General features: G+C 65.3%; 3 protein-coding genes across 3 annotated transcripts; 2 read left to right on the top strand and 1 right to left on the bottom strand.

Moving 5' to 3' along the window:
* Window positions 1-281: 281 nt before the first annotated feature.
* On the bottom strand, window positions 282-503 carry EMIHUDRAFT_48303 (putative Lipoyl synthase; the record flags this gene model as incomplete). Its single annotated transcript, XM_005776134.1, has 1 exon — window positions 282-503. A coding segment is annotated over one exon (222 nt), but the record flags the coding sequence as incomplete, so codon positions are not given.
* Window positions 504-11,310: 10,807 nt separating this feature from the next.
* Window positions 11,311-12,003, top strand: EMIHUDRAFT_424486 (hypothetical protein). The gene is made up of 2 exons (XM_005776133.1): window positions 11,311-11,590; window positions 11,661-12,003. The coding sequence occupies exons 1-2, from the start codon at window positions 11,371-11,373 to the stop codon at window positions 11,915-11,917; spliced, it is 477 nt and encodes a 158-aa protein (XP_005776190.1). The 5' UTR covers window positions 11,311-11,370; the 3' UTR covers window positions 11,918-12,003.
* A 6,798-nt stretch (window positions 12,004-18,801) lies between these two features.
* Window positions 18,802-21,020, top strand: EMIHUDRAFT_424485 (hypothetical protein). Its single transcript, XM_005776132.1, has 8 exons — window positions 18,802-18,849; window positions 18,917-18,977; window positions 19,120-19,170; window positions 19,505-19,563; window positions 19,635-19,748; window positions 19,824-19,935; window positions 20,008-20,458; window positions 20,529-21,020. Exons 2-8 carry the CDS (start codon window positions 18,947-18,949, stop codon window positions 20,899-20,901), a joined length of 1,191 nt encoding a protein of 396 aa, XP_005776189.1. The 5' UTR covers window positions 18,802-18,849; window positions 18,917-18,946; the 3' UTR covers window positions 20,902-21,020.
* Window positions 21,021-22,648: the final 1,628 nt, after the last annotated feature.

Below are 22,648 nucleotides of genomic sequence, written 5' to 3'. Positions count from 1 at the left end.
GAAGGTTCCTAGAAGCTTCCCGGTGCTCCGCGGCTCCGTCCGGAGGCTCTCGCGCGCCGCGTCCGTCTTGACGGCGCAAAACTTGCAGCCTCGCGTGCAGGTGTCGCCTGTGGGAGGGGAGCGGCGCGGCGAGGCGTCTTGCTCGGTCGTGGGGTGTGGGCAGAGCGGCTCCCGCGGGAGAGGTAGGCTCTCTCTCTCGGGCTCCGGGGAGAGAGGAAGAGAGGGAGAGAGGGAGAGAGGAGAGGCAGAGGCAAAGGCGGAGGCAGAGGCAGAGAGCGCGCGCCGAGCAGCATGATCGTGGCAGTGCCTCCGTTCCAGCACTCGCCAATGTTCGGGCACTGGGCCTCCTCGCACACGGTGGCCAGCTTGGTGCCGCCTGCGTCCGCGCGCCGCGCCTCTAGCGACTCCTTGAGCTCCGCGTACCGCGTCTCCGAGCCGCCCGGCGCTGGCACGTGGAACCAGCCCGGCCGCGGCCCGTCCGGCATGTCCCCGCCAACCTTGGGACGCACGGGCTCCGAGCGGTACCCCGCGCGGTCGTGGTCCTGCGGCGCCATGTCGTGCCGGACGATGCCGCGCTCAGCAAGCCACTGCTTGGCAGCTTCCCCTTGCAGCACTGCTCCGCCGTCCGCCGCTGCGGCGGCAGCGGGCTCCGGCGTCGGCCGAGCGGTGCTCAGCATGGGCGGACCGCAGCGGAGCGCGAGGGCTTGTTGGCAGAGGGCGAGCATCGGGGTCGGCAAAATTGTGCGGAACCGTCCGCTTCGATGTCTGCTCTCAGCAGAGCTCAAGCTTTGATGCGAGGCAGCGAAAGAAGAATTCTTGAACACAAGCCTCTCTAACAGCACACTGGCACGACAAGGGCGCGGACTGGCGCGGACTGGCACACTCACCGGCTTTGAGTCCGCCCAGCCCCCCTCCGTGTCGCGATGCGCTCCCCGCTCCCCTTCCCCTGTGTCCCTGATCGTCCTTACAAGATCCTGCTCGTGCAGGTGGGGACCCCCTGTCCTGGTGTCCTGGGGAGTGTATAAAATGAACTCGGGGGCACGGGACGCGGCACAAACCCCCTGTCCTTCTCCCACCCCTCGTTTGGCGTGCCCGTGTTATTTATTTATTTATTAGGGAAATATTTACCCCTCTCTTGGCACATCTAAAACAAAACTCGCTCTCTTTTATGTCCCACCATGCAGAGCGCATCTCTCTCTCTCTGTTGTGCGAGGCGTGAACCGCGCCATTCGCTCTCACCTGGCAACCCTGTCTGCACGTCTCGCGCGCGCGTGAACAGGGCTCCAGGCCCCAAATTACGTGTGAGTGTTAGAGTTGTTTGGTATTGCTATCAGTAACCAGCCTCCGGCGGGGCCCCCCGCTACATTTACACAAAAAGTCCCAAAACTCGAAATAAATACACCACGGAGCACGGTCACGCGCACACGCGACCTCCCACGCACCACCTGTGAAGATCGCGAATAGCTGCCTCCTCGCGTTTGCGGTGACGCTCCCTGCGACGATTGCTCTCGGCTTGGGACTCTCCCGCCGCGGGAGGCAGATCATACCCCACCGCCGTACTAAGGCCGTCCTCCTGCTGCGAGGTGCCGCACGCCAAGCAACAATCAAAGTCGCACGCATCGCATCGCCAGCGCACCGCAACATCCGGCACATCACCCTTGCATTGAGCACAGGTCTTCGACGCAGTCAGAGATGATATGATGGCTTGGTCTTGCCGCAACGTGGCTCTGTCTCCATAGAAATCATCATAGAACTTTGCAAGGTACTCATACGACGTCTCAGGCACACGTCCCATCGCCACCGCGCCACTGACCTGGTGGCGTCCTACCAAGTCCCAGGCGACGTGGTCCCAGCCATCACTTTCGAAGTCGTGACGCAGCCAAGCAACCATCGTAGCATCTGTTGATCGCCCTACCCCATTCACGTCGGAGGTGATCGTCATCAGCTGCACTGGCGCACCACAGCAATTACTCTCCAACATCGACGACGGCCACTTCTCCCCGTCTGGGGCTACCGGATTCTTGAGGTAGTCATCTAAATCGCCTACGTTCGGATATAAATATCCGGGAAATCCGCACAAGGGGCGGAAGTGGGCGTCGTCGACCGTCACGTGGATCTCGCGAAAAGCAGTCAACTCGTCAACGAGCTGCAGCTCGCCCACCACCAAGCTCCCCGGCTCGATCAGGGTCAGATGCCGCGTAATCCAAGCCGAAACTGAGCAGCAGCTCCGCAGAAAGCCCATACGGTGGCGCATCGACTGGCAGCCGTACCCAGGCGGGGGTCTGCGCTGCTTCGCTGAAGTCCATTTGACCTGATGGCGCGCTCCTCGCGCTTGCGGTGCCGGTCGCCGCGCCGCTTTGAGGCGCTCGCCGGCTCGCCGTCGGGTGGCAGCGTGTATTCGACCGTCGCGCTGGCCGGACGCTTCGAGCCGAACGGCGTCGTCACAACCGCGCTGAGCGAGCGCGTCGCGTGCTGCTTGCCGGGCGAGATGACCGGCGCCGACACGCGCAGCTGCTGCACGCCCGGTGCATGCTCGTCAATCCAGCAAGGCTGTGCGAGGAGGCTGCTGCCCACCTGCGCGAGAAAGCTGCTGCCCGCCGCCGATCCGCTGCCCCCGGGCTGGCTGCGCAGCGACGCGCGCATCCGCTCCAGCTCGCGGAGCTTGTCCAACCAGTTTGAGACCTCCCTCCGCTGCTTTATCGGCTTGCCCATCGCCGCAGCCGCGGCGAACTCATCTGGGTGATCGCCGCGGAGCATGGCCTGCGCCGCGGCGACGAGCCGCCAGTCGGCCTTCTTGGACTTGATCAGGGTCGCGTCCTTGAGCGCAGCGACTGCAGCCTTCGCGCCGGCCTCGGCCATTCCTCAGAGGCAACGGCGAACGCACTGCGGTCACCCGCCCTTTGCCGCCGCTTTTGGGGCGCGTGCATCGTCAAAAGATTTGCTGCGACTCGAGGCGAAATGGGGCTTCTGGGGGCGGAACAATTCACACCTCGCGCAACAACTTATGTTTTCGTAAACGTAGTCGTGGCCCCCCGCTACGTCGCACGACTGCGACTGGGTAGCGGGGGGCTAAAAATCTCTCTCTCTCATCTAAATCCCCCCATAGAACAAGCAAGGTTTTGTGATTTTGTGTAATTTCTGTGGGTGGGTGGGAACCTTGTTCGGTATTCCCGCCAAAAGAAAGCCAATTCGCGACTTGGGCCCGCGGGCTTGTGTGACGCGCGACCGTTCGGAGACCGGAACAGAACCGTAACAGACAAACGCACGCACACAAAAACGCAGCCCGAATGTGTATGGCCGGTCCCGACAATGGGCTCCACGCCACTCCTCCCGCGCTATTTTTCCGTGCCGCTGACGTTGCCGTCAAGCCTGTGACTCGTCGGCTGCTGCTCCACAACGATTCTGGCGCAGATTTGGTCTTCCGATTGGAATTGCCGATGCATTCTGCCTTCATCGTCAACTGCGGCGGGCTGGGGACAGATGGCCTGGGAGTGCTGGAGAAGGACGGCGACATTTCAATCGAAGTAGAGTGCCACGCCGCCGCATCCGTTGAAATCCTCGCTCGCACGAGCGCGGGAACGCTTCACGTTCCTCTTGTCGTTGGCGACCACCCTGGAGCTGGCGCGGGAGAGCGGAGAAGTGCGGCAGCAAGCGACGAGGTGTGGCCAAGCTTTGCCGAGGTCGTCGCGGCGCAGAAGTGCTCTGCCGCCGAAGAAGAGGCACGACCTCGAGAGCTGACAGCGGCGGCAGTGAGCGAACCCGACGAGATCGCGTTTTACGCCTCTTTGATTAACGAGGGCCGCGTGCAACGGCCGCCAGCAGCGCTGCGTGTGCACGTCGAAGGTGAGGTTGGACGGGCCTCGGAGAGTCGGCCCGCTCCTGTCGGATCGCCTCTCTCGTCTGCCGGATCGCCACATGACAACATCGGGGAGAGCGCAAGAACTCCTAGCACCTGCGGGCGGAGCCAGGTGAGCCTCACAAGCGAGCAGGCGGCCGCACGCGAGTTGATGCAGAGCCACACCTATTTTTTGGTGGGCGGCCTAGTCTGCGACAGCCGTGGCTGCACGCTGGGCCCGGCAGAGGAGGTTCTAGGCGAAGGCTGGAAGGAGGCGTTTGGGAAGAAGGCTCCCGCTCCCTTCGCAGCAGCAGAGGTGAGCACCGACGGCGGAAGAAGGGCATCGCCAACGGAGAGAAACACGAACTTGAAGCAGACGGGGAGAGAAACAGGGGCGGCTCGCGGCGGCGGCGGCGCCAGAGCGATGTCGCTCAGGACCGCAGGCCGCGCCTCCACTACAGCTAGGAGCACCAGCAAGAGCAACTCGTCTCGGGGACCGCGTGTCCGATCGAGCGCCCCGAAGATGGGCCCGCTGCTCAGCGAGGAGGAGATGCAGTCGAACTGGGACGCCCTTTGACGTGAGGTCGAGGGTCGTGGATTACTCGACGTTTGCTCTTCAACATACTGCGAAAACACGGAGCGCGACCGATGCGCCACAGTCGCCGGACGCGCCTCGCGCCCCCGTCTCACGTCGACACCGCGGTCGAAGAGTACTGAGACGTGGGGGAGGTGTTTTATTGGTAGTCACACAGATTTATGGAGACGCGGTTTTGTTTTTGGATTTTGCCCTCTCTGTCGTCTATGCGGAGACTGACGTCCTATACACCCAGTCAATTTAAAACGAGACGGTGCCGGGCACCTCCCTCTTGGAGGCGTTCGCCGCGCCCTTGCCTCGGCCGCCGCCCTTGCCTCGGCCGCCGCCCTTGCCTTTGCCTCGCCCGCCGCCCTTGCCGCGCCCACCGCCACCGGCGCCACCGGCGCCACCTCTGCCCGTCGCCGCACCGTCCGGCTTGGAGCCGTAGCGGTTCTTCTTGTGCTTCGCGCACGGCTCGCAACGCGTCTTCGTGCCGGAGAAGCCACGCGCCGCCAGGGAGAGCTGTGTGCTCGCGCTGAAGATGAAGCCGGCGCCGCAGTCGCGGCAGACTCGCTTGAGGTCACGGTACACGTCTCCGTCGGGGCCCAGGACCGGCTCTCCGTCACCAAAGATGCCGTCCATCTCGGACGCGTCCACCGCAGAGGCGGCGCGCTCCTTCTTCCTCTTCGCCGCCCCAGGCGGAGCGGCGGAGGGAGCGGCGTCGCCGCTGCCCAGGACCGAAGGCAGAGCGGTGGCAAAGAGGTCCACAGCGTCGAGGGCCGACGACTCCTCCGGCTGTGGCGGGATGTCGCGCCTGCGCTTCTTCTTCTTCGGCGCGGCCTCTGGCGGAGCGGCAAGCGCCTGCTCGTGCTGCTGCTGAGCCGGGCCCTTCTTTTGCCTTCGGCGCTCGGCCTTGGACATCGCCGCCTTTGGCCGGCTGGCTGCTGGCGCAGGCTCAGTCGTTGCTGGAGCCGTTGCCGCTGCCGAGCTGTTGCCGATCGGCATTGGCGTGTAGCCGGTCAGCAGTGTCGTCGGCTCGGCGCCGGTGCGGGAGACGGGCCCCAGCAGCTGCGCTCGCAGCTCCGCCGCGGCCTTGCGCGCCGCAGCTCCCGCCGGCGCCACGTCCTCCGAGTCGCGCTCGGCGGCCGCCTGCTGCGCCAAGAAGTGATCCGAGCGGCCGGCGGCGGCGACCGCCTTGCCCGTGTACTGGCTCATGACCGCCCGCGTTGCTCGCGCGTCTCTGCCTAGAGTCCACGTCCCCAATGCGAGCGTGACGAAAAAAAATCTTGGGAAGACAATGTTTCGGGGTGCCACACGGCGCACAGCACAGACGTATTCTAGAGGGGGAAAAGAAACGGGGAGTGTGGGGCCCCGGAGAAGTGCGTTTTGGGGATGCAGAGCGTGCAAGGCGGCTAGGGATGAAGCCGCAAAAGAGGTGGAGGCAGTCAGTCAGTCAGTCTTACACACCTCCTAGCATGGAGGACGGGCCCACACGCACACACACGCTGCACACGATTGGCTCGGGAGCCGACACGAGGCACGCTGTCATCGGCCGTAGCACTGGGTCCGCGGACTGCTGGACGCACAACACACAGCTCACAGCACACAGGACAGCTCACGAGGTCATGTCCACGGGTCCACGCATAGATTCCAAAGCATTGTAATTGCAAAGGGGGAAAGGTCCCTCGACCCCGCCTGCAACACACTCGCGCGAAAGCACACTGCTGCTCCGCACGAGACACCCGTTGCAGGACCAACCCCATCGCCATCCATCGTAGAAAATGATCTCAAGCACTGCCCCAGCCCCTCAGCCACTACACCATCATAGTCACTCGCGCGAGTCGCTCGATGCGCGAGGCGAGGTTCAGCAAAAAAAGTATTATCAGGACGTGGGGGCGCGGAGGGCTTGTTGGCGAGCCAAAATGGTGTTTTCCGAGGCGCTGCGCTAGGCTCAGAGCGAGTTCGCGCTGCGCTAGGCTCAGAGCGAGTTCGCGCTGCGCTAGCTAGGCTCAGACGGCGAGTTCGCGCTGCGCTAGCTAGGCCCAGACGGCGAGTTCGCGCTGCGCTAGGCTCACAGATGCGAGTGCGCTGCGATAGAAGAAAAAACAGGGGCGAAACGACAACCGAAGGGAGGACTGTCCCTCTCGGTGAGGCGCGCGTGAGGCAGCGGAGGGCAGAGCTCGACACACCGAGAGCGGGCGCGCGTGGCGCGCGTGAGAGGCAGCGGAGGGCAGAGCAGCGGCGTGCATCCCGTGCCGCAGAGACCCTGCGGCGAGGCGGCGAACCAGGAAGCCACGCCAACCGCTATGGCCAGGGCGACGGCTCCTCTTCCCCCGCACGCACGACGCACGAGCGGGGGGAGTGAGCTAGAGCTGTCAAACGTTAACTTTGGGCCTAACAGTTGCACTATTGGCTGAAAATCCTCAACGTTGTTCAAGTGTTCTCCCCAGCCCAAGCTGTTACTGTTTGTTACTGTTGTTACTGTTGTTCAGTGGTCAGCAAGCAGAAAATGCCAAAAACCCCGGTAAAACCCGAAAATACCTGGGTTTTTCCAGGTATTTCGGGTATTACCCGCACTGGACGCTGGAGATCGTCGTGGGTCACTGCCAGGCCTTCCTTATTGTTGTTCAGCTGGCCTAACGTTAGCTACTGTTGTTGGGGAGCCCAACACTGTTCAGCTCTTAACGTTTGACAGCTCTAGAGTGAGCTCCGCCCGCCGCGCGCGCCTGTGCCCTGTGCGCCACGGGCCACGCTGTGCAGGTGCAGCGCTCGGCGCTGCCGGCCCGCCGCGCGCCACCCGTAGCACTGGGTCCGGACTGCTGGACGCACAACACACAGCTCACAAGGACAGCTCACGAGGTGGCGCTATACTAGTATAGTGGGGTTCGCGCGGGGGACCGACGGGGGACGCAGGAGAGAATGCTTGTCTGGGGCGGCGGCGTGGGGTTAGGGGTACTCGCCAAGTGTACACACACTAAATATAATTAATCACGCGCGGACTGCGCGTTTGCTATACCGCTAGATAAGACCTAGACTACTCCGGGGGCGAATTCAGAGCCTGCTACGGCTCTACCCTCTACGCGCTGTGATCGGGACGCCCTCAACGCGCCGCTCCGCAGGCCGGAGCATGCTCCGCAGGGGGTTGATGGGCCCTCCCATCGCCGCCTCCAGTGCTCATAGACGAGCTGAGATGCCGGCGCCTGCGTGCTCAGCGCCGCGCACACGTGTCGCAATCGACAGTCGCGCGCCGCCGCCGCGTCCGCCGCCCCGTCCCCCGGATCACCGCACTGTTCCACCGCCTCTGTCTCGTTCTGGCGCAGGTCGGCGTAGAATGCGGCCTTGGCGGCGGAGTAGGCGGCGTCGCGCAGGTGGTGGCCAGAGTCAATCGCGCGGCGCGCCTGAGCAAGACTGCGTGAGACCTCGGGTCGGTGGAGCAAATGGAGTCTGTACTCTCGCTCGCCCTGGAATCTGTACTCTCGCCCGAGCTCTCATGAGGTCGCCCGAGGTCGCCCGAGATTGCTCGAGATCACACGCGCCTGCCGCCAGACGCGGCCGACGGCCTCGCTGCTCGCATTGCTCCGGTAACTTGGAGCACTTGGAGTCACATCGTCCTTTTGTGTTTTGATTTTATCCCAAAAGCTAGGATTTTCAATAATGAAGCTGCAACTGCGTACCGTTTGCTGCGAGGCACTTGGTTGAGTGTTGTTCTGGTTTGTTTGTTTGTTTGTTTGTTTGTTTGGTTTGTAGTGTAGTGTGTGTGTGTGTGTGTGTGTGTGTGTGTGTGTGTGTGTGTGTGTGTGTGTGTGTGTGTGTGTGTGTGTGTGTGTGTGTGTGTGTGTGTGTGTGTGTGTGTGTGTGTGTGTGTGTGTGTGTGTGTGTTGTGTGTGTGTGTGTGTGTGTGTGTGTGCAGCCCAGCATGCTTGGGCTAAGAGGGGAGGCTGTCACGCCGCACCCTGCACAGTGCGTGTCCTCACGAGTCACGTGTGAGACGACACCACGACGACAGACGTGTGCTTTGATATGCAGCACAATTTATGCACCGTGTGCGAAGTGCGTGTCGCGGTGTCGTTTCTGTTTAGTGACGCCAGCTCCCTCCCCACCTGTAAACAGGCCTGAAGGACGGGTCGACCAGGAGCAAGCCCCTCCCAGCCCCTCCCTGCACATTGACATTTCTAGCAGCGGCATCGAGCTGAAAGTTGAACGGACCGTGCTCAGTCTTGTGGCTGCCGAGCCAACCAGCCGTTCCCTCGTACTTGGGTGCGGCAGTCCGAAGTGCTTCTGCGTAATACACTCCAAAGCCGCCGAAGGCTGAGCGCACTGGCGTTAGGCAACCGCTCCCACCCCAGCCAGCAACCCCTAGAGTCCCCTGCTCGGCCATTGGTGGCCATATGGCGTCGAGATCGTAATATAACGTTCTTCCCTGAGACCCATTGTGCACGGACATGCCAAAGATGGCCGTGACGTGCAGCAGACGGCCGACTGCAATCATCTTGAGGAAGCGCGACTGATCGAACGCCACAAAGTCCATATCGACGCTCACCAGCAGGTCCCAGCTATCCCACGCCCACGCAAGGTCAAGGACGCGCTGTCGCAGGCGTGCCAGCAGCAGGAGACGCTGCTTGCAGTTTCGCTTCAGGGGGTCCTTTCCAGGATTCTGGCACAGTGCATCAGATCGTAGCCAGCTCACGTTGCTCAGCATCTCGCCTGCGATTCGGCGCGGATATAGCTCGATGTAGCGACGAAGAATGCTCCGAGTGCCGTCGACGGAGTCGTTCTCGAGGAAGAAGACACGGTACTCGGCGAAGGCCGAGCCAGCCGCGAGGAGAGCCAGCAAAGAGCGCTCAAGATACGCCTCACCGTCGCGCACAATGAAGGTGAATGCCGCGCGCACATCGAGGAACCCCGGCCTCGGCACGCTGCTGCTGCTGCCACGGACCGCGGCAGATGAACTGTGAGAGATGGGAAATACCTGGCGCGTTCTTGGCGACGCGCGGCGGCAGGTCTTCAGTTCCCGCTTGCCGACATTGATGACATTCCAGGAGGGACTGGGAATCAGTGGATGAGCAGCATCTTGGCTAGCACGAACAACAAACTTGTCCCACAACCACGAGAGGCTTGCCCAGCGGTCGGCCTGCTCAAGCCAAGCAGCATTACTGCGGTACGAGTAGCTCATCGTTGTGGCGTGGTCGCGGGAGTGCCACAAACGAGCAAAACTATTAATCTACGTTTGCCCGCCAAAAGAAAGCAAATTCTTGACTTGGGCCCTCGGGCGGCCTTCTCTCGAGGTCTCGAGATACACAAAGCGGCCAAAATCTACGTTATAAAATGAACTCGGGGGCACGGGACGCGGCACAAACGGGGCACAAACGCCAGGCTACACATGTCTAGAATTTTACAACGTAGAAGGTCTCGATAGAAGGTCGTCTGCAGTTCGAGAAACGTTCGGGGGTCCCATGCGCATAAACCGTTCTGGATCCAGAACGTGACTGAGCGAGTCTTAATGCTGCGGGAGTCTCAGCGAGGAGACTGGGCGCATCTTGCTGCTGGCTGGTTGGTCCCTACCGCCGCCACGCCATGGCGCGCGCGAGAGGGCTACTCGACACAAGCTCGATGGCCTCCGCCGCTCCTCCTAGTCTGATTCACCTCTCCTCTAGCGCGGAGTGCCGTATTTTGCCGGGGTGAAGTGCGGTGATCCGCCTACTACCTTAGACACGTGAACGACGTCACGGCGAAGGCGGGGTCGGCCGCTGCCTCCCGACGCCTTCGAAGGCCGACCCGCGCTCCCTCGCGCGGGTTGTGAGCCGCAGGCACGCGCACCTACTCGGGAACGAGCCAAGGCGGTGTGTGTGGACCGTTAAGAGAGCCGAGAAGGTCCGTTTGGCGGTGCCGATACCTTGGACGACCGGCATGATCACGGCGAAAGTAGCGCGGTCCTGCTCCGCTGCCTACCGACGCCTTTGAAGGCCGACCCGCGCGCCCTCGCGCGGGTTGTGAGCTACTCGGGGACCCGCCGCGACGGCCTGGATGGCACGTATTTGTGGCCGGTGGTGCCTCTGTCCGAGTCGGCGGCGGCAGCGGCGACGAGGCCGCGGCGCAAGGGCGGAGCAGAACCGCCGAAGCGGCCTGCGGCTGCGCCGCGCGCCCGCGCGCGGAGGAGGGGCGTGTGTGAGTCAGTGCTACGCGGTACCGCCCTTGGAGAGGCGAGAGAGGCCGGTGTGGCAGGCAGGTTTAGCTCTGCCGGGCTGCGCGAGCCGCCCCGCCGCACGCGGCCCAAATCATGACACCACTCCAGCTGCGCTGGCAGCGGGCGCTGGTCGTCTGGCAGGCGGAGGGGCGGCTAAACGGCATGGCCCGGATCGCGTGCGCCAGGCCCCGAAAAAATTTGCGCAAGGACGTCGATCCGGCCGGGCCTCAGGGGGGAGGGGGAGGGCCAAAGGTTTCCCTCTGTTGAATTTCACGGAAAAAGAAGGCGCGCGACGATTTCCAGACCATGGCGCCGCGAAGGGCCAGCAGCGAAACCGTGCCCATGATGCCATCATCCAGCGTTGGTGGTGGCGGCTGGCCGCGGCGGCGGATGGCGGCGGGAGTCGTGCTGTGTGTCTCCGTGGCCGTGGTGGGGCTGGCAAATGTGGGCGTGGGCGAGGATCCGTTCCGTCAATGCGATCGGCAGTGCCGAGATGCGTACGGCTTCTACGATCGGGCCATCACCGGAGAGCGTACCGGGCTGCTTGGCCGCAACTGCGCCTGCAGCCACAAGGGTCAGCGGTTCGGCGTCGAGCAGCCTTGGCGTTCACGTCAGGCATGGAACGAATCCTTCTGGTGCGGCAGTTTTAGCACCTCACTCGTGTGCGCATCGGACCCGAGAGATACAGGCTGGACGCCGCGGACAACGACGCGCGAGGAGGCGGCGATTCAAGGACTAGCTGTGCTGCATTGCGGCGAGTGTGCCGCTTGCTCGACGATGCAGGATTTGCTCGTGCTCAACTCGACCAGAGAGTTCGCAACTCTGGTTGTGACACGCTGTGCCACGGCCTACGCCAAGCCGAAGTGGGCTGGCGGCCACCGCAATGTAGAGCAGCTACGCAAGTGCATGCGTGAGGCGGGTGTGGGCTTCAGCGAGGAACCTGCTGCTGCGTGGGCGAAGCCCGCTAACAAGCCGTCTTGTATGGACTGCTGGACAGGCGCTCGCCACAGAGCGCGACGCGCCCAGCGATTCGAATACTCACGCACCTCTTGCCGCTGACCCCGCAGATAACGTCGCGTGCGACGCCGTGGCCTGCGTCTCCAACTTTGACTGCATCCGCCGGTTCTTTTACCCGGCAGGCACCAGCTTCTCCGGCTGCATCAAGTGCGACGAGGTTAATTGTGGCGCAGACTTCATCCGCTGCGCCGGGGCCAACCGCCGCTCAAGCGGTGTCAGCTCTGACATTGCGCGGCCGAGCCAGCAGGTTTGCCCCGTCGGCTATTGGTCGGTGCCGCCGCCACCGCCGCCGCCGCTTCGCGAGTAGCAGAGGCCAGAGCGGTGCACTAGTGGGACGGTGGGGTGCGCCAGTGATTTTATTGTCTGCGTACTTTATCTACATCTGATACATCCGGTGCCGTCTGCCGCGAGGCTATCGGCATGGCTCGCAGTGAGGCCGCCCGCGGCCCCGCCCGCGGTGCAAAGCCAGCGCGCGCGTCGGCGAGCGCGACACCGCTCGCGGCCGGCGTCATGCTGTGGTTGCTGCGCGGGTTCGGGCCGCCGGGGACTCTTTAACCAGATGTCACATCGCCAAGCAGGTGTGACGTCACTTGCTAGGGTGTCGGTTAACCTTCATCAGCTGAGCGGCGCCGAAGAAGCCCGATTGCACCCCGAGCAAACGCGAGGTCAGCTGTCTATTACTGGTGGGCACGGCCGGATGCGAGGACCCTACCGGCGATACGGGTGGCGGCGGCGCCGACGCACCAAAAAATAACGCAGCACCAGGCTCGAGCTGGCGCCGCGAGGAGTTCCGCCGTCTGCCGCCCGAGCGCCGACGTGAGCTTCTCGAGCACCTTCAGCTTGACCTCGTTCGTGCGCCAGCACCTTGCCCTTGGCGATTTCGGTGCACGCCGCCGCATCGAAGCCAAACAAATCTAACACTCACGCGTCATTTGGGGCCTGGAGCCCTGTTCACGCGCGCGCGAGACGTGCAGACAGGGTTGCCAGGTGAGAGCGAATGTATTGCTAAAAATCTCTCGAAGCCCCAGGAGCCTTCGCCAGGTCGTGTGAAGAGCACAGATGATGTAGTGAGTGAGTGGTCCCGGGCCCTGCGGGGAACTAAGTCGGCGCAAGTTAGTCTGTGAGCTGGACGAGGGCTAGTGGTGTGCCGAGGCGGGTCAAGTGGTGAAGTGCTCCCGGGAGTCGTGGTCGGAGGCCGGGACACTACGCGCACTAACTTAGTGCGCGGAAGTGAGTGCCTCCGGCCGGCCGCGAGGGGAGTGGTCCGGCGGGCCGCTCGTAGTGCCCTTCGCCGGCGGACGGAGGCGGGCTCGGCTACTACACGCACTAACTTAGTGCGCGGAAGTGAGTGGGCCGCGGGCGAGCGGGCTAGTTGCCTCCCGCCACCCCGCGCACTAAGATAGTGCGCGAATTCTAGTGCGCGTAGTGGGTGGGCCGCCTTCTAGTGGTCGGCGAGGCCGTGGCCAGTGCCCCGGCCCTGCGGCGCCGCCTAGTGAGTGAGTGCTCGCCGACCCTCCCCACACTAAGTCGTCATCGGTGCTGTGTTTTTTAGTTGGCGAAGGCTCCTGGAAGCCCCAAAACTTGGAGCACTTGGAGTGCAGTCATTAACCTCACATCCAGGGCAAAAAAATTATAGATTTTTTCTGAGCTTAGCCTTCGATGTTATATGAAACAAACGCAAGGCGGTACGATTGGGATCGGGTTGCGGGCAAGAGAGCCCTAGCCCTGGGGGGTGCGCGGTCGCAGGGCCATAACACGGGTCTCCGAGTGCGTAGCTCGAGTTTTTCTTCCACCCCAGGAGGGCCGACTCTCCCTTCGGCTTTCGCGGCCCCGCAAAGCGCTCTACCTAAGCGTCGGGTTTCTCACCTTCGACCCTCTATACAAATGCGCTCCGCCCCTCTCTCCACTCTCGTCTGCCTCGCCATCCTCGGCAGCGTCTTTGGACTCTCCAGCGAAAGTGCCCTCGCTCAGCTGCGGTCGCTCGCCGACGCCGCTCGTGAGAGGCCGTCGGTCGTGCTCTGTGCGTGCCTCTGCGTGCTGCTCGCGGCTTGCTACGCCCTGTTTGCCTTCGCCGCGGACGTCACGACTCAGAATGCGCCCGAGCACCGGCCCGACGACCACGACCGCGCCGACGCGATGCTGGCCACTCCCAGGATGCGCTTGCTCCGGCGAGGCATGCTGATGCTCGATGTGGCTCGCCATCCCGAGAAGCTGCGCGAGGACCTGAAGCGGCGGTCGCGGACGAACCGCATCATCCGCAACGACGAGCAGGGCGGCGGCCTCACCCACCTCGAGGTGCCCCGCCACCCTCACGCCAGCGGCCCGGCTGACCTCTCGCCGGACCTCGCTGCCGCGGACGGTGTATCCTCTGCCGGCGGCGCTGCGGCGGTGGGCTCCTCCTCCTCTGGGGCGGGCAGCGGCGGCGGCGGCGGCGTGCGGTCCGCCGCCGCCGCCGCCGCAGAAGCCGCCGCCGCCGCCGCCGCCGCCGAGCCCCGCACGCCGGCGGACGGGCTCGAAGCGCACTGGGCGAGGGTTCTCTCCTCAGTGGAGGTGCTCTCGCAGCTGGACGGGCAGCACCTCGCCGCGCTCGCCGCGCTGGCGACGGTGCGCAAGTACCAGCGTGGCGACCGGCTCCGCTCTCCGCACCAGGTCGGCAGTGAGTATTAGTTAGGAAGGTGAAGAGCAGCCAGAGGATCGGACTCGGCACCGGCGCGGTATGGGAGGACGCGGGACAGGAGATGGCGGCACGCCGGAGCAACACACAGACACACACTCTCACAAGACACTAGGCGGGCAGCGCGCCGGCCTTTGTCGTCGTGCTGCAAGGCGAGGGAGGCGTCTCTCTTGCGGAGCGAGGAGAGGAGGGCCGCCTAGCCCTCGACGGCCCTTTCTAGGCGAGGTGTCTCTCTGGCGGACCGAGGAAGAGTACTTCCGCTGCGGCAGAGAGGAGCGCAAGGACCTGGGGGCGCGCATCGCCGCTGGCATCTCCGCAGCCCTTTCCTAGACCTTTCCTGGACCTTTCCTGGAACTTTCCTGCAGGCGCGCATCTCCGCTGGCATCTCCGCAGGTCCCCACATCTCCCCACATCTCCCCACATCTCCCCACATCTCCCCACATCTCCCCCCATCTCCCCCCATCTCGGCATATCTCACCGCATCTCCGCCGGCATCTCCGCAGCGGCCGAGAGCGGCGGCAGCGGCGGAAACGTCGTCGACGCGATCGCCGCCGGCCTCGCCGCCGCCAGCGGGCCGCAGGACGAGGCGGCGCCGTCGGCGGAGGCGGCCCCGCTCCGCACGTTCCGAGCAGGCAGCCGCTGCTCCTCTTTCCTCGACCTGCTCCACGCGCTCACCACGCCGGTCGCCGGATTCGTGCCCGCGCTCCCGTTCCGCTCCGCCTCCGCCGCCTCCGCCGCCGCCGCGCCGGGCGTACTCGCCGCCTCGAGCAGCGCCAGTCTGCTTGAGATCCCGACCGAGGCGCTGCGCCGGCCGGCGGAGCGGAACCTTCTCGGAACCGTCCAGGGACCTCAGTCCGAGCGCCTTGTAGGCGCTGCACCGGCTGGCGGAGCGGAACCGGCCCCTCGCCTTCGGGCTGGTCGAGGTGGTGCTGCTGCGGCTCGCCCTCGTCACCTGCGACACCATCGCGTCGTACATCGAGCTCCCGCCCGCACTCTGCCCGAAGCCCGCCCTCGCCGCGCCGCCCTCGCTGCCCGGCGCGTGGCGCGCGCCCGAGCTGGCTGCCTTGCGCCTCTTCCGCGCACCTTCGTCGACCCCTCCGTGTAGGTGGCCCGTGGAGGAGGTTTCTAGGAACCGTCCGGGAGCCTTCCAGCAGCCTCCCGCGACCTTCTACAGGCTCGTGGCGCGCACTCGAGCGGGCGCGCGCCGCCGACGCGGTCGGCGGCGCGGCGGGCGCGAGCGGGCCGTCCGCCGATGGTGGCAGCGCGAGCAAGGCGGCCAAGGCGGCTCGGCAGGCACTGCTTGCCCACGCAGGCCGCTGGCTAGTGTGTGTGAGAGAGGAAGAGAGAGAGAGTGAGAGAGAGAGTGAGTGGGAGAGAGGGGAGGGGGAGAGGGGGGGGGGGGGGAGGGGGAGAGAGAGAGGTAGCACCCCACCCAGCTGCCCCACCCCTATTTGGGCCCCCACACCCTTCGTCGCGCTCAGTAGCCTGGCGTCGGTGATGGGGTGCCTGTCGCTACGCAGTGCTGCTTGGCCCCCCCGCCTCCTTCCGCACAATCTCCTGCAATCTCGCACAATCTTGCAGGGTGTTAGCACCCCACGCCTGTTGGGCACCATCGGTCCCGCTCAGTAGACTTGGCGTTCGGTGACGGGTGCTTGCTTCCTGCCGACGAGTCGCTGGCTGCTCCCTCCCAGGCCGCTGGCTGCGCGCCGCGCTGCACGTGCCTGCCGAAGAGGACTTTGAGCCGCGCCTGCTCTACCTCGCGCCCGGGGAGGCGCGCGCCACCCACCCCCCGCGTTGCTGCTGATCGCTCAATCAGCCGCTGCCCCTCCCCAACTGATTCCGCCGGAGCAAGGCGCCCCAGCCGCGCGTAGTCGCTCCTCTGTCCGAGTTGACGATGCACGGGGCACAGGCTCACGAGCCAGCCTTTCCTAGACCTTTCCTGGACCTTTCCTGGACCCTTCCTGCAGGCGCACGAGCCCGCCGCGCACGAGCGGCAGCTGCTCGTCCACATCTGCGGCAAGGTGCGTAGTACTCGAGTCGAGTGGATTGGCGGATTGATTTCGTTGATTCGCTGCTCGTCCCCACACCCTTGCGGCAAGGTGCGCGCCGAGCCGAGCCGCGGAGGCGGAGGAGGCGGAGGAGGCGGAGGCGCCGAGCCCGAGGCGGCGGAGGGCGGAGGGCAGGCGGCGGCGCCAGAGGTGCCGGCGCTGGGCGAGGTGCGCAAGGGGACCCGCTGGCTCGTGCCGGGCGAGATCCTCGGACTGCGCAGCATCATCACGCGGCAGCCGGTGAGCGAGGCGGTGGTGGTGCCGCCGGCCGCCGGCGAGGGTGGAGGTGGCGGAGGAGGGAGCGGCGGGGGCGGCGGGGGCGGCGGCGGGAGCGGCGGGAGCGGCGGGGGTGGCGGCGGCGGCTCTGAGGGCGAGGGCGCGCTCCTCCTCTCGGTGAGCACCGACAAGCCAGGAGGAGCCTTCTACGAGCCTTCTGGAACCTTCCGGAACCTTCTGGAAGCTTCTAGGTGAGCACCGACCAGCTCCGCTCGCTGTGCCGGAGGCGGCCGGCGGTGCTGCTTCGCCTAGAAGGTTCCTAGCTGGTTCCTAGAATGTTCCCAGACTGTTCCAGGCGGCCGGCGGTGCTGCTTCGCCTTGCGTCGCTGCTGCTGCAGGCAACGCCGCCCGTCCTCCAGGAGCCTTCTAGGGACCTTCTAGGAGCCTTTTCTGGAACCGTCTAGGCGGTGCCGCCCATCTTGCGCACGCTCGACCATTGCGCCGAGTGGCGCGTGCTCCGACCGGGCGACGAGGCCGCAGACGCCACCTCCCCAGACCCCCCCCTCCCCCCCCCGCCGCCGCCCCGCCGCCCCGCCCCGCCCCCCCCTTGATCTGCAGCTGCCGACCGTCGAACACTCTGCACTTCTTTAGAGCATGCGTCGAGCCGCGCGCGGAGCTGTGAGCAGCGCCTCACTCCCTCTGGCCGCGGGCAGGCCACCGACGACCTCGACGGCGAGCCGAGCGTGCTCATCGTGCAGTGCGGCCGGCTGCGCCTCTTCGCGGCCTCGGAGAACGAGCCTGCCGACGGCGCGGCGGCGGCGGCGGCGGGAGGCGCGCCCCCGAGCGGCTCGTCCGAGCTGCTCGCCCGTGACTCGTGCGCATATCTCCTCATATCTCCCCGTATCTCCCCACCTCTCCTCATCTCTCCCCATCTCTCCCCCTCTCCCCCCCTCTCCCCCCATGTCTCGTCCGAGCTGCTCGCGCGTGACTAGTGCGCCGCCCCCCGCGCGGCTGTCCACGCCACGTCGGCCCTCTCCTCCTCTGGACCGGCCCGCCCCCCTCTGTCCTCTGCAGGTACGGCGAGGAGGATGTGCTCCTCAACACGCGCTCGGGCGCGCGGAGGGCGGTGGCCGTGCGCGACACGCAGGTCATCTCCCTCTCCGCTTCGGTCATCCGCGCCGCCGCCGTCGGCCACCCGCAGCTCCTGCTCGCCCTCGGCCGGCGGCTCGCGCGGCGCGCCCGCGGCCCCGCGCCGACAGCGGGGCTTCCGGCGGGGATGCCCGCGCCGGCGCGCGACGTGCGGACCGTCTGCCTGCTCCCCCTCTCCTCCGGCAAGGACCTCTCCCGCGCCCTCGACTACATGTGTGGCGCGCTGCACCGCGCGCTATTAACTGACTGTTACTTCACTGTTAACTCACTGTTAATTAGGTGTGGCGCGCTGCACCGCGCGCTGCAGCTGATGCGCGTGCGGACGCTGCTCCTCTCCTCGGGCTCGCTGCACGAAGAGCTCGACATCGCGCTCGCCACCTTCGCGCCGTTCGGCGAGATCGAGCTCTCCCTCCACCTCGCCGCCCTCGAGTCCCGCCACCAGCTCCTCCTCTGCCGCGCCGACCCCTTCCCCTCGGACTGGACGCGCCGCTGCCTGCGCAACGCCGACCTCGTCCTCCTCGTCGGACTCGCCACCGACGTCGACGTCGACGCCGCCGCCGCGCCGGCGCATGGGGCCACCACGAGCTCCTCCTCGCTCGACGGCGGCGGCGGCGGCGGCGGCGGCGGCGGCGTTCTGCGTGAGGTGCTGCGCGCGATGCGCGGCGGCGGCGGCGGCGGCGGCGGCGGCCCGCCCCCGCACGCGGCGGCCTTCCAGGAGCCGTCTAGGAGCCTTCTAGGTGCCTTCTAGGCGGCGGCGGCCTGCCTCCGCACGCGGTGCAGCCGATCGAGGCGCTTCTCAACGAGGACCGCGCCCCCGCGGCCCGCGAGCTTGTGCTGCTGCACCGCGGGCAGCACGCGCGGCCAAAGGGGACGCGCGCCTGGCTCGAGCAGCGCTCCGCTATCCGGACGCACCGCCCTCCCCCCCTCCGCGCGGCTGCACCTCGACGGCGAGGTTGGCTGAGATCAGCCGAGGCCACTCGAGCGTAGGCACACCGCCCCTAGAAGTCTCCTAGAAGTCTCCTAGAAGTCTCCTAGAAGTCTCCTAGAAGTCTCCTAGAAGTCTCCTAGAAGGCTCGCCCGAGCCGTAGGCACCACCACGTACGGCTGCACCTCGGCGACGACTCGTACGACGCGCAGCACTACCTCTCGGACGTGCGCCGGCTAGGAACCTTCTAGGCACCTTCTAGGAACCTTCTAGGCGCAGCACTACCTCTCGGACGTGCACCGGCTGGCGCGCTCGCTCGCCGGAATGACGTTTGGGCTCGTCCTCGGCGGCGGGGGCGCGGGCTGCCACGCACTACACGTCTCTCTCTCTCTCTCTCTCTCTCTCTCTCTCTCTCTCTCTCTCTCTCTCTCTCTCTCTCTCTCTCTCTCTCTCTCTGCATGACGCCATGACCAGAGCCCTTCCTCATCACCCCTCAGGCGCGCGCGGCCTCGCGCACCTCGGCGTACTGCGAGCGATGCGGGAGGCGGGCGTCCCTGTCGACCAGATCGGCGGCACGTCGCAAGGCGCCCCCTCGCTCCAGCCGCCCCCTCCGCGCGCCCCCTGTCGGCGCGCACGCCCCGCCCCGCTTCCGACAGGCGCCTTCGTCTCCGCCGTCTGGTCTCTCTACGACGATCCATTCGACCCGATCGGCTCCCTCTCCGCGGTGCGGTGCGTGGTGCGCAACTTCGCGGCCGGCATGTCCTCCACCTGGGGCTTCGTGCGCGACCTGACCCTGCCAATCACCTCCTACTTTTCGGGCGAGGGGCTCCGCTTCTAGGGACCCTCGAGGGACCTTCTAGGGACCTTCCAGGAACCTTCTAGGCGAGGGGCTCAACCGCTTCGTCGTCAACGCGCTGGGGGCGGCTAAGATCGAGGACTTGGTGCGGGCGGCCTGAGCGGCGTGCCGCGCGCCTCGTACGCAGCGTTTCGCTCCCCGCTCCCTCGCCCACAGGTGACGCCGATGTTTTGCGTCACGACCGACCTGTACACGTCCTCGGCCGTCATCCACCGCAACGGGGCGATGTGGAAGTACGTGCGCGCGTCGATGTCGCTCACGGGCTACTTGGTCGCCCGCTCCCTCTCGCCTCCCCCCCCCCTCGCCCCCCCTCCCCCACCCTCTCCCGCCTCTTGCCCTCGACAGCCACCCGTCTGCGACGCGATTGTCGACGAGCACGGCACTGAGGTCGTGCATCTGCTCTGCGACGGCGGCTACGTCAATAACCTGCCCGCCGACGTGATGCGCCGGGAGCTCGGCGCGTCGACCATCGTCGCTAATTAATTAATTAGTGTTCATTAATGTTTAATTAGTGTTAGTTACTAATTAGGCGCGTCGACCATCATCGCCGTCGACGTGCGCTCCGAGACGCCCTTCCTCTCGCCCAACTACGGCGCCTCGCTGGGCGGCCTCTCCTTCCTCCTCCGCCGGCTGCGCGCGTGGATCGCCGGCGAGCAGGCGCCGGGCGACGTGCCGTCGATGGCGGCCATCGCGTCGCAGCTGGCCTTTGTCTCGTCCGAGGCGGCTATGACCGCCCGCCCCTCCCCAGAGCGCCGACAGAGAGACGGCAGAGCGCCGACAGAGACGCCCCGCGCCCCGCGACTCGACAACCCTGCTCTCCTTGACCCCGCCCGGTTCGAGACCCCGCTCAGTGGCAGCGCGACGAGGCGCGCGACGTGCACGCCGACCTCTACCTGCGGCCGGCCGTCCAGAACTTTGGGCTGCTGCAGTACGCCGCCCTCTCCGAGATCCAGAGGCTTGGCTACATCCACGCCACCGAGGCCCACCGCCCGGATCAGCTTGGGCGTGCGGGCGGCGTCTCTTCACCAACCCTGCCCCCGACAATCTTAGGAGCTGGCGCGGTGGAAGCGGGAGCTGCGCGAGCGAGGCGACCCGAGGTGCGTCATCTTTGACCTCGCTGACTTGGCCGGCGACCCGCGCTCGGCTGGCCCTCGACGTGTCGCCTCGGCCGGCACCAAGACGGGCACGCCACGCCACTTTGACGCGACGGCGCGACGGCTGTCGGAGATCATTGGCGAGCTCAAGGAGGCGTCTGGGAGGAGGGCCGACGCCGTGCGGAAGGGGGTGGACGCCGTGCGGATGGGGCTGCGGCTCAGGCGCAGCCGCAGCTTCACGGGCACCACGCGGGCCCGCGCCTCGAGTTGGGACGCGTCCGTGGATTGGGGAAGGGAGGGGCTCCGGAGTCGGGATTGAGAGACAATAATGCATTGGAGTCTCGTGTTGAGATTCACAGACGGTTCAGCTGCAGTTCAGTCGATCGGGCGAGATATTGTCCAAGGCCACAAAAAGAGTAGCAGTTATTGTAAGAGGCGGAAGAACGGAGGTCGTACGGCTTTAGCGGAGTTACTTACTTGGAGGGTGTCGTGTGGAGTCAGCTGTCAGGGCCGAGAGAGAGGGGGAGGGCCGCCCGCGCCCCCCGCCCTTGCCGCCCACCACGCACCACTTTCCCCCCCTCCCCCATTCCTCTTCTCACTTTTTCCCCCCCTTTATAGCGGCGGCGAACACCCAGAGTAGGCATGCAGCTACATTTAAATTTACTTTCATAGGGCGAGAGCTTTGTTTGCCGCCGTCCCGGTGCTGATATTTCCGCGCTTAATGTTTGAGGCGAGTTTGAGCTGCTGGCGGACCCCTGCCGTGCTCAAGTGCTCACAAACGAGAGAGAGGGGATTTAGAAAAGAGAGTTTGTGTATCAGCATACAGCAACATCACACGGCTCCGCGTGCGTGCGCCGAATGCCGCTGCTTGCCGACGCAGCGCCACCACTATGCGGAGGAAGTGCAGAAGTTATCCCCAACGTCTTGCACAAGATTTGGATCGGAGAGACTTGCCCGCCAATGCAGGATCTGCTCTCATTGCTCGCGGCCACGGTCTTTCTCCAGCCTTCCGCCATCAAGTACCACGTCGGGAAGGATGTGCCTGCATTGTCCACTTGCACCGGTTTCGGCATGCTGTTCGCAAACCACAGCTTCCAGCAGTTGGCCATCGATGAGACTGCCCTGCCAAAGCAGCTGAAGCTGGCTGCCCACAAAGCGGACGCCCATCGTGCAATGGTGTTGCATCAGCATGGCGGCTGGTTTCTCGACGGTGACGCGTTTGTTGTGAGCAGGGACGTGCAAAGGTATCGTCGCTGCCGCGTTTTTGTGTTGGGAACTGAGCACGATCGTGCCAAACCTCCGCGTCGTGCCGACGGGAGGCCAAACATAGCAAACAACGACTCGTGGTCCGGCAAACTCAACAATGGCGCTATGCTTGCGCCGCCAGGCACTAGCTTCGGGAAGGACTGGCTCCGCTATATGCGTACAGGCTCATGGCGCAAAGGCGTGAACAACTGGGACTACGCGTCGTGCGTTTGGCCTACCGAATACATGGCAAGGCATCCTAGTGCACTTATTGGCGCGCTTGATGTGCGCACCTTTCCTTGGCGCAAGTTTGGCTGGGCCCCGAGCCTTGGCTGGGATTGGCACGTGCGAGCGCTTGTGGAGGCCGGCGCGACCGTCCTGCACGTGACAGGCGGACCCCCCCTCCGCCCTCTACCCCTCCCCCACCCACCACACACGGCCCCCTGCCCTCGATCAACCCCTCCCCGCCTCCCTCCGGGCCCCGACAGCATGGAAGAAGCGTGCGCGCGATGAGATGCGGAATGAAATTGCGCATGCAATCCTCGCCATCATCGAGCGAGCCATTGCCGAGGATCGCGCATCCCATGGACACCTTCGGCCTGTGCTGACGATCCTGCAATCGTGGTCGGCGATGCGCGATTTGTCGGGCAACAGCTCTTATGCGATTAAGAGCGCGTCCAGCAAGAGCCCGACGCGGCGCTCAGCTCCTGGCAAAGCACCCCCGTCTACCTCGACCTCGAGTCAGATGGTGACAACATCCCGGACGCCGAGGAGGGCACGGTCGACACGGACAGCGACGTCACCCCCGATTACGTCGACCCGCTCACCGGG

The sequence above is a fragment of the Emiliania huxleyi genome (genome assembly GCF_000372725.1).
Source record: "Emiliania huxleyi CCMP1516 unplaced genomic scaffold EMIHUscaffold_283, whole genome shotgun sequence".
Lineage (NCBI taxonomy): Eukaryota > Haptophyta > Isochrysidales > Noelaerhabdaceae > Emiliania > Emiliania huxleyi.
Note: the sequence above shows the minus strand (reverse complement) of the source record. Positions and strands in the feature narration are given on the sequence as shown.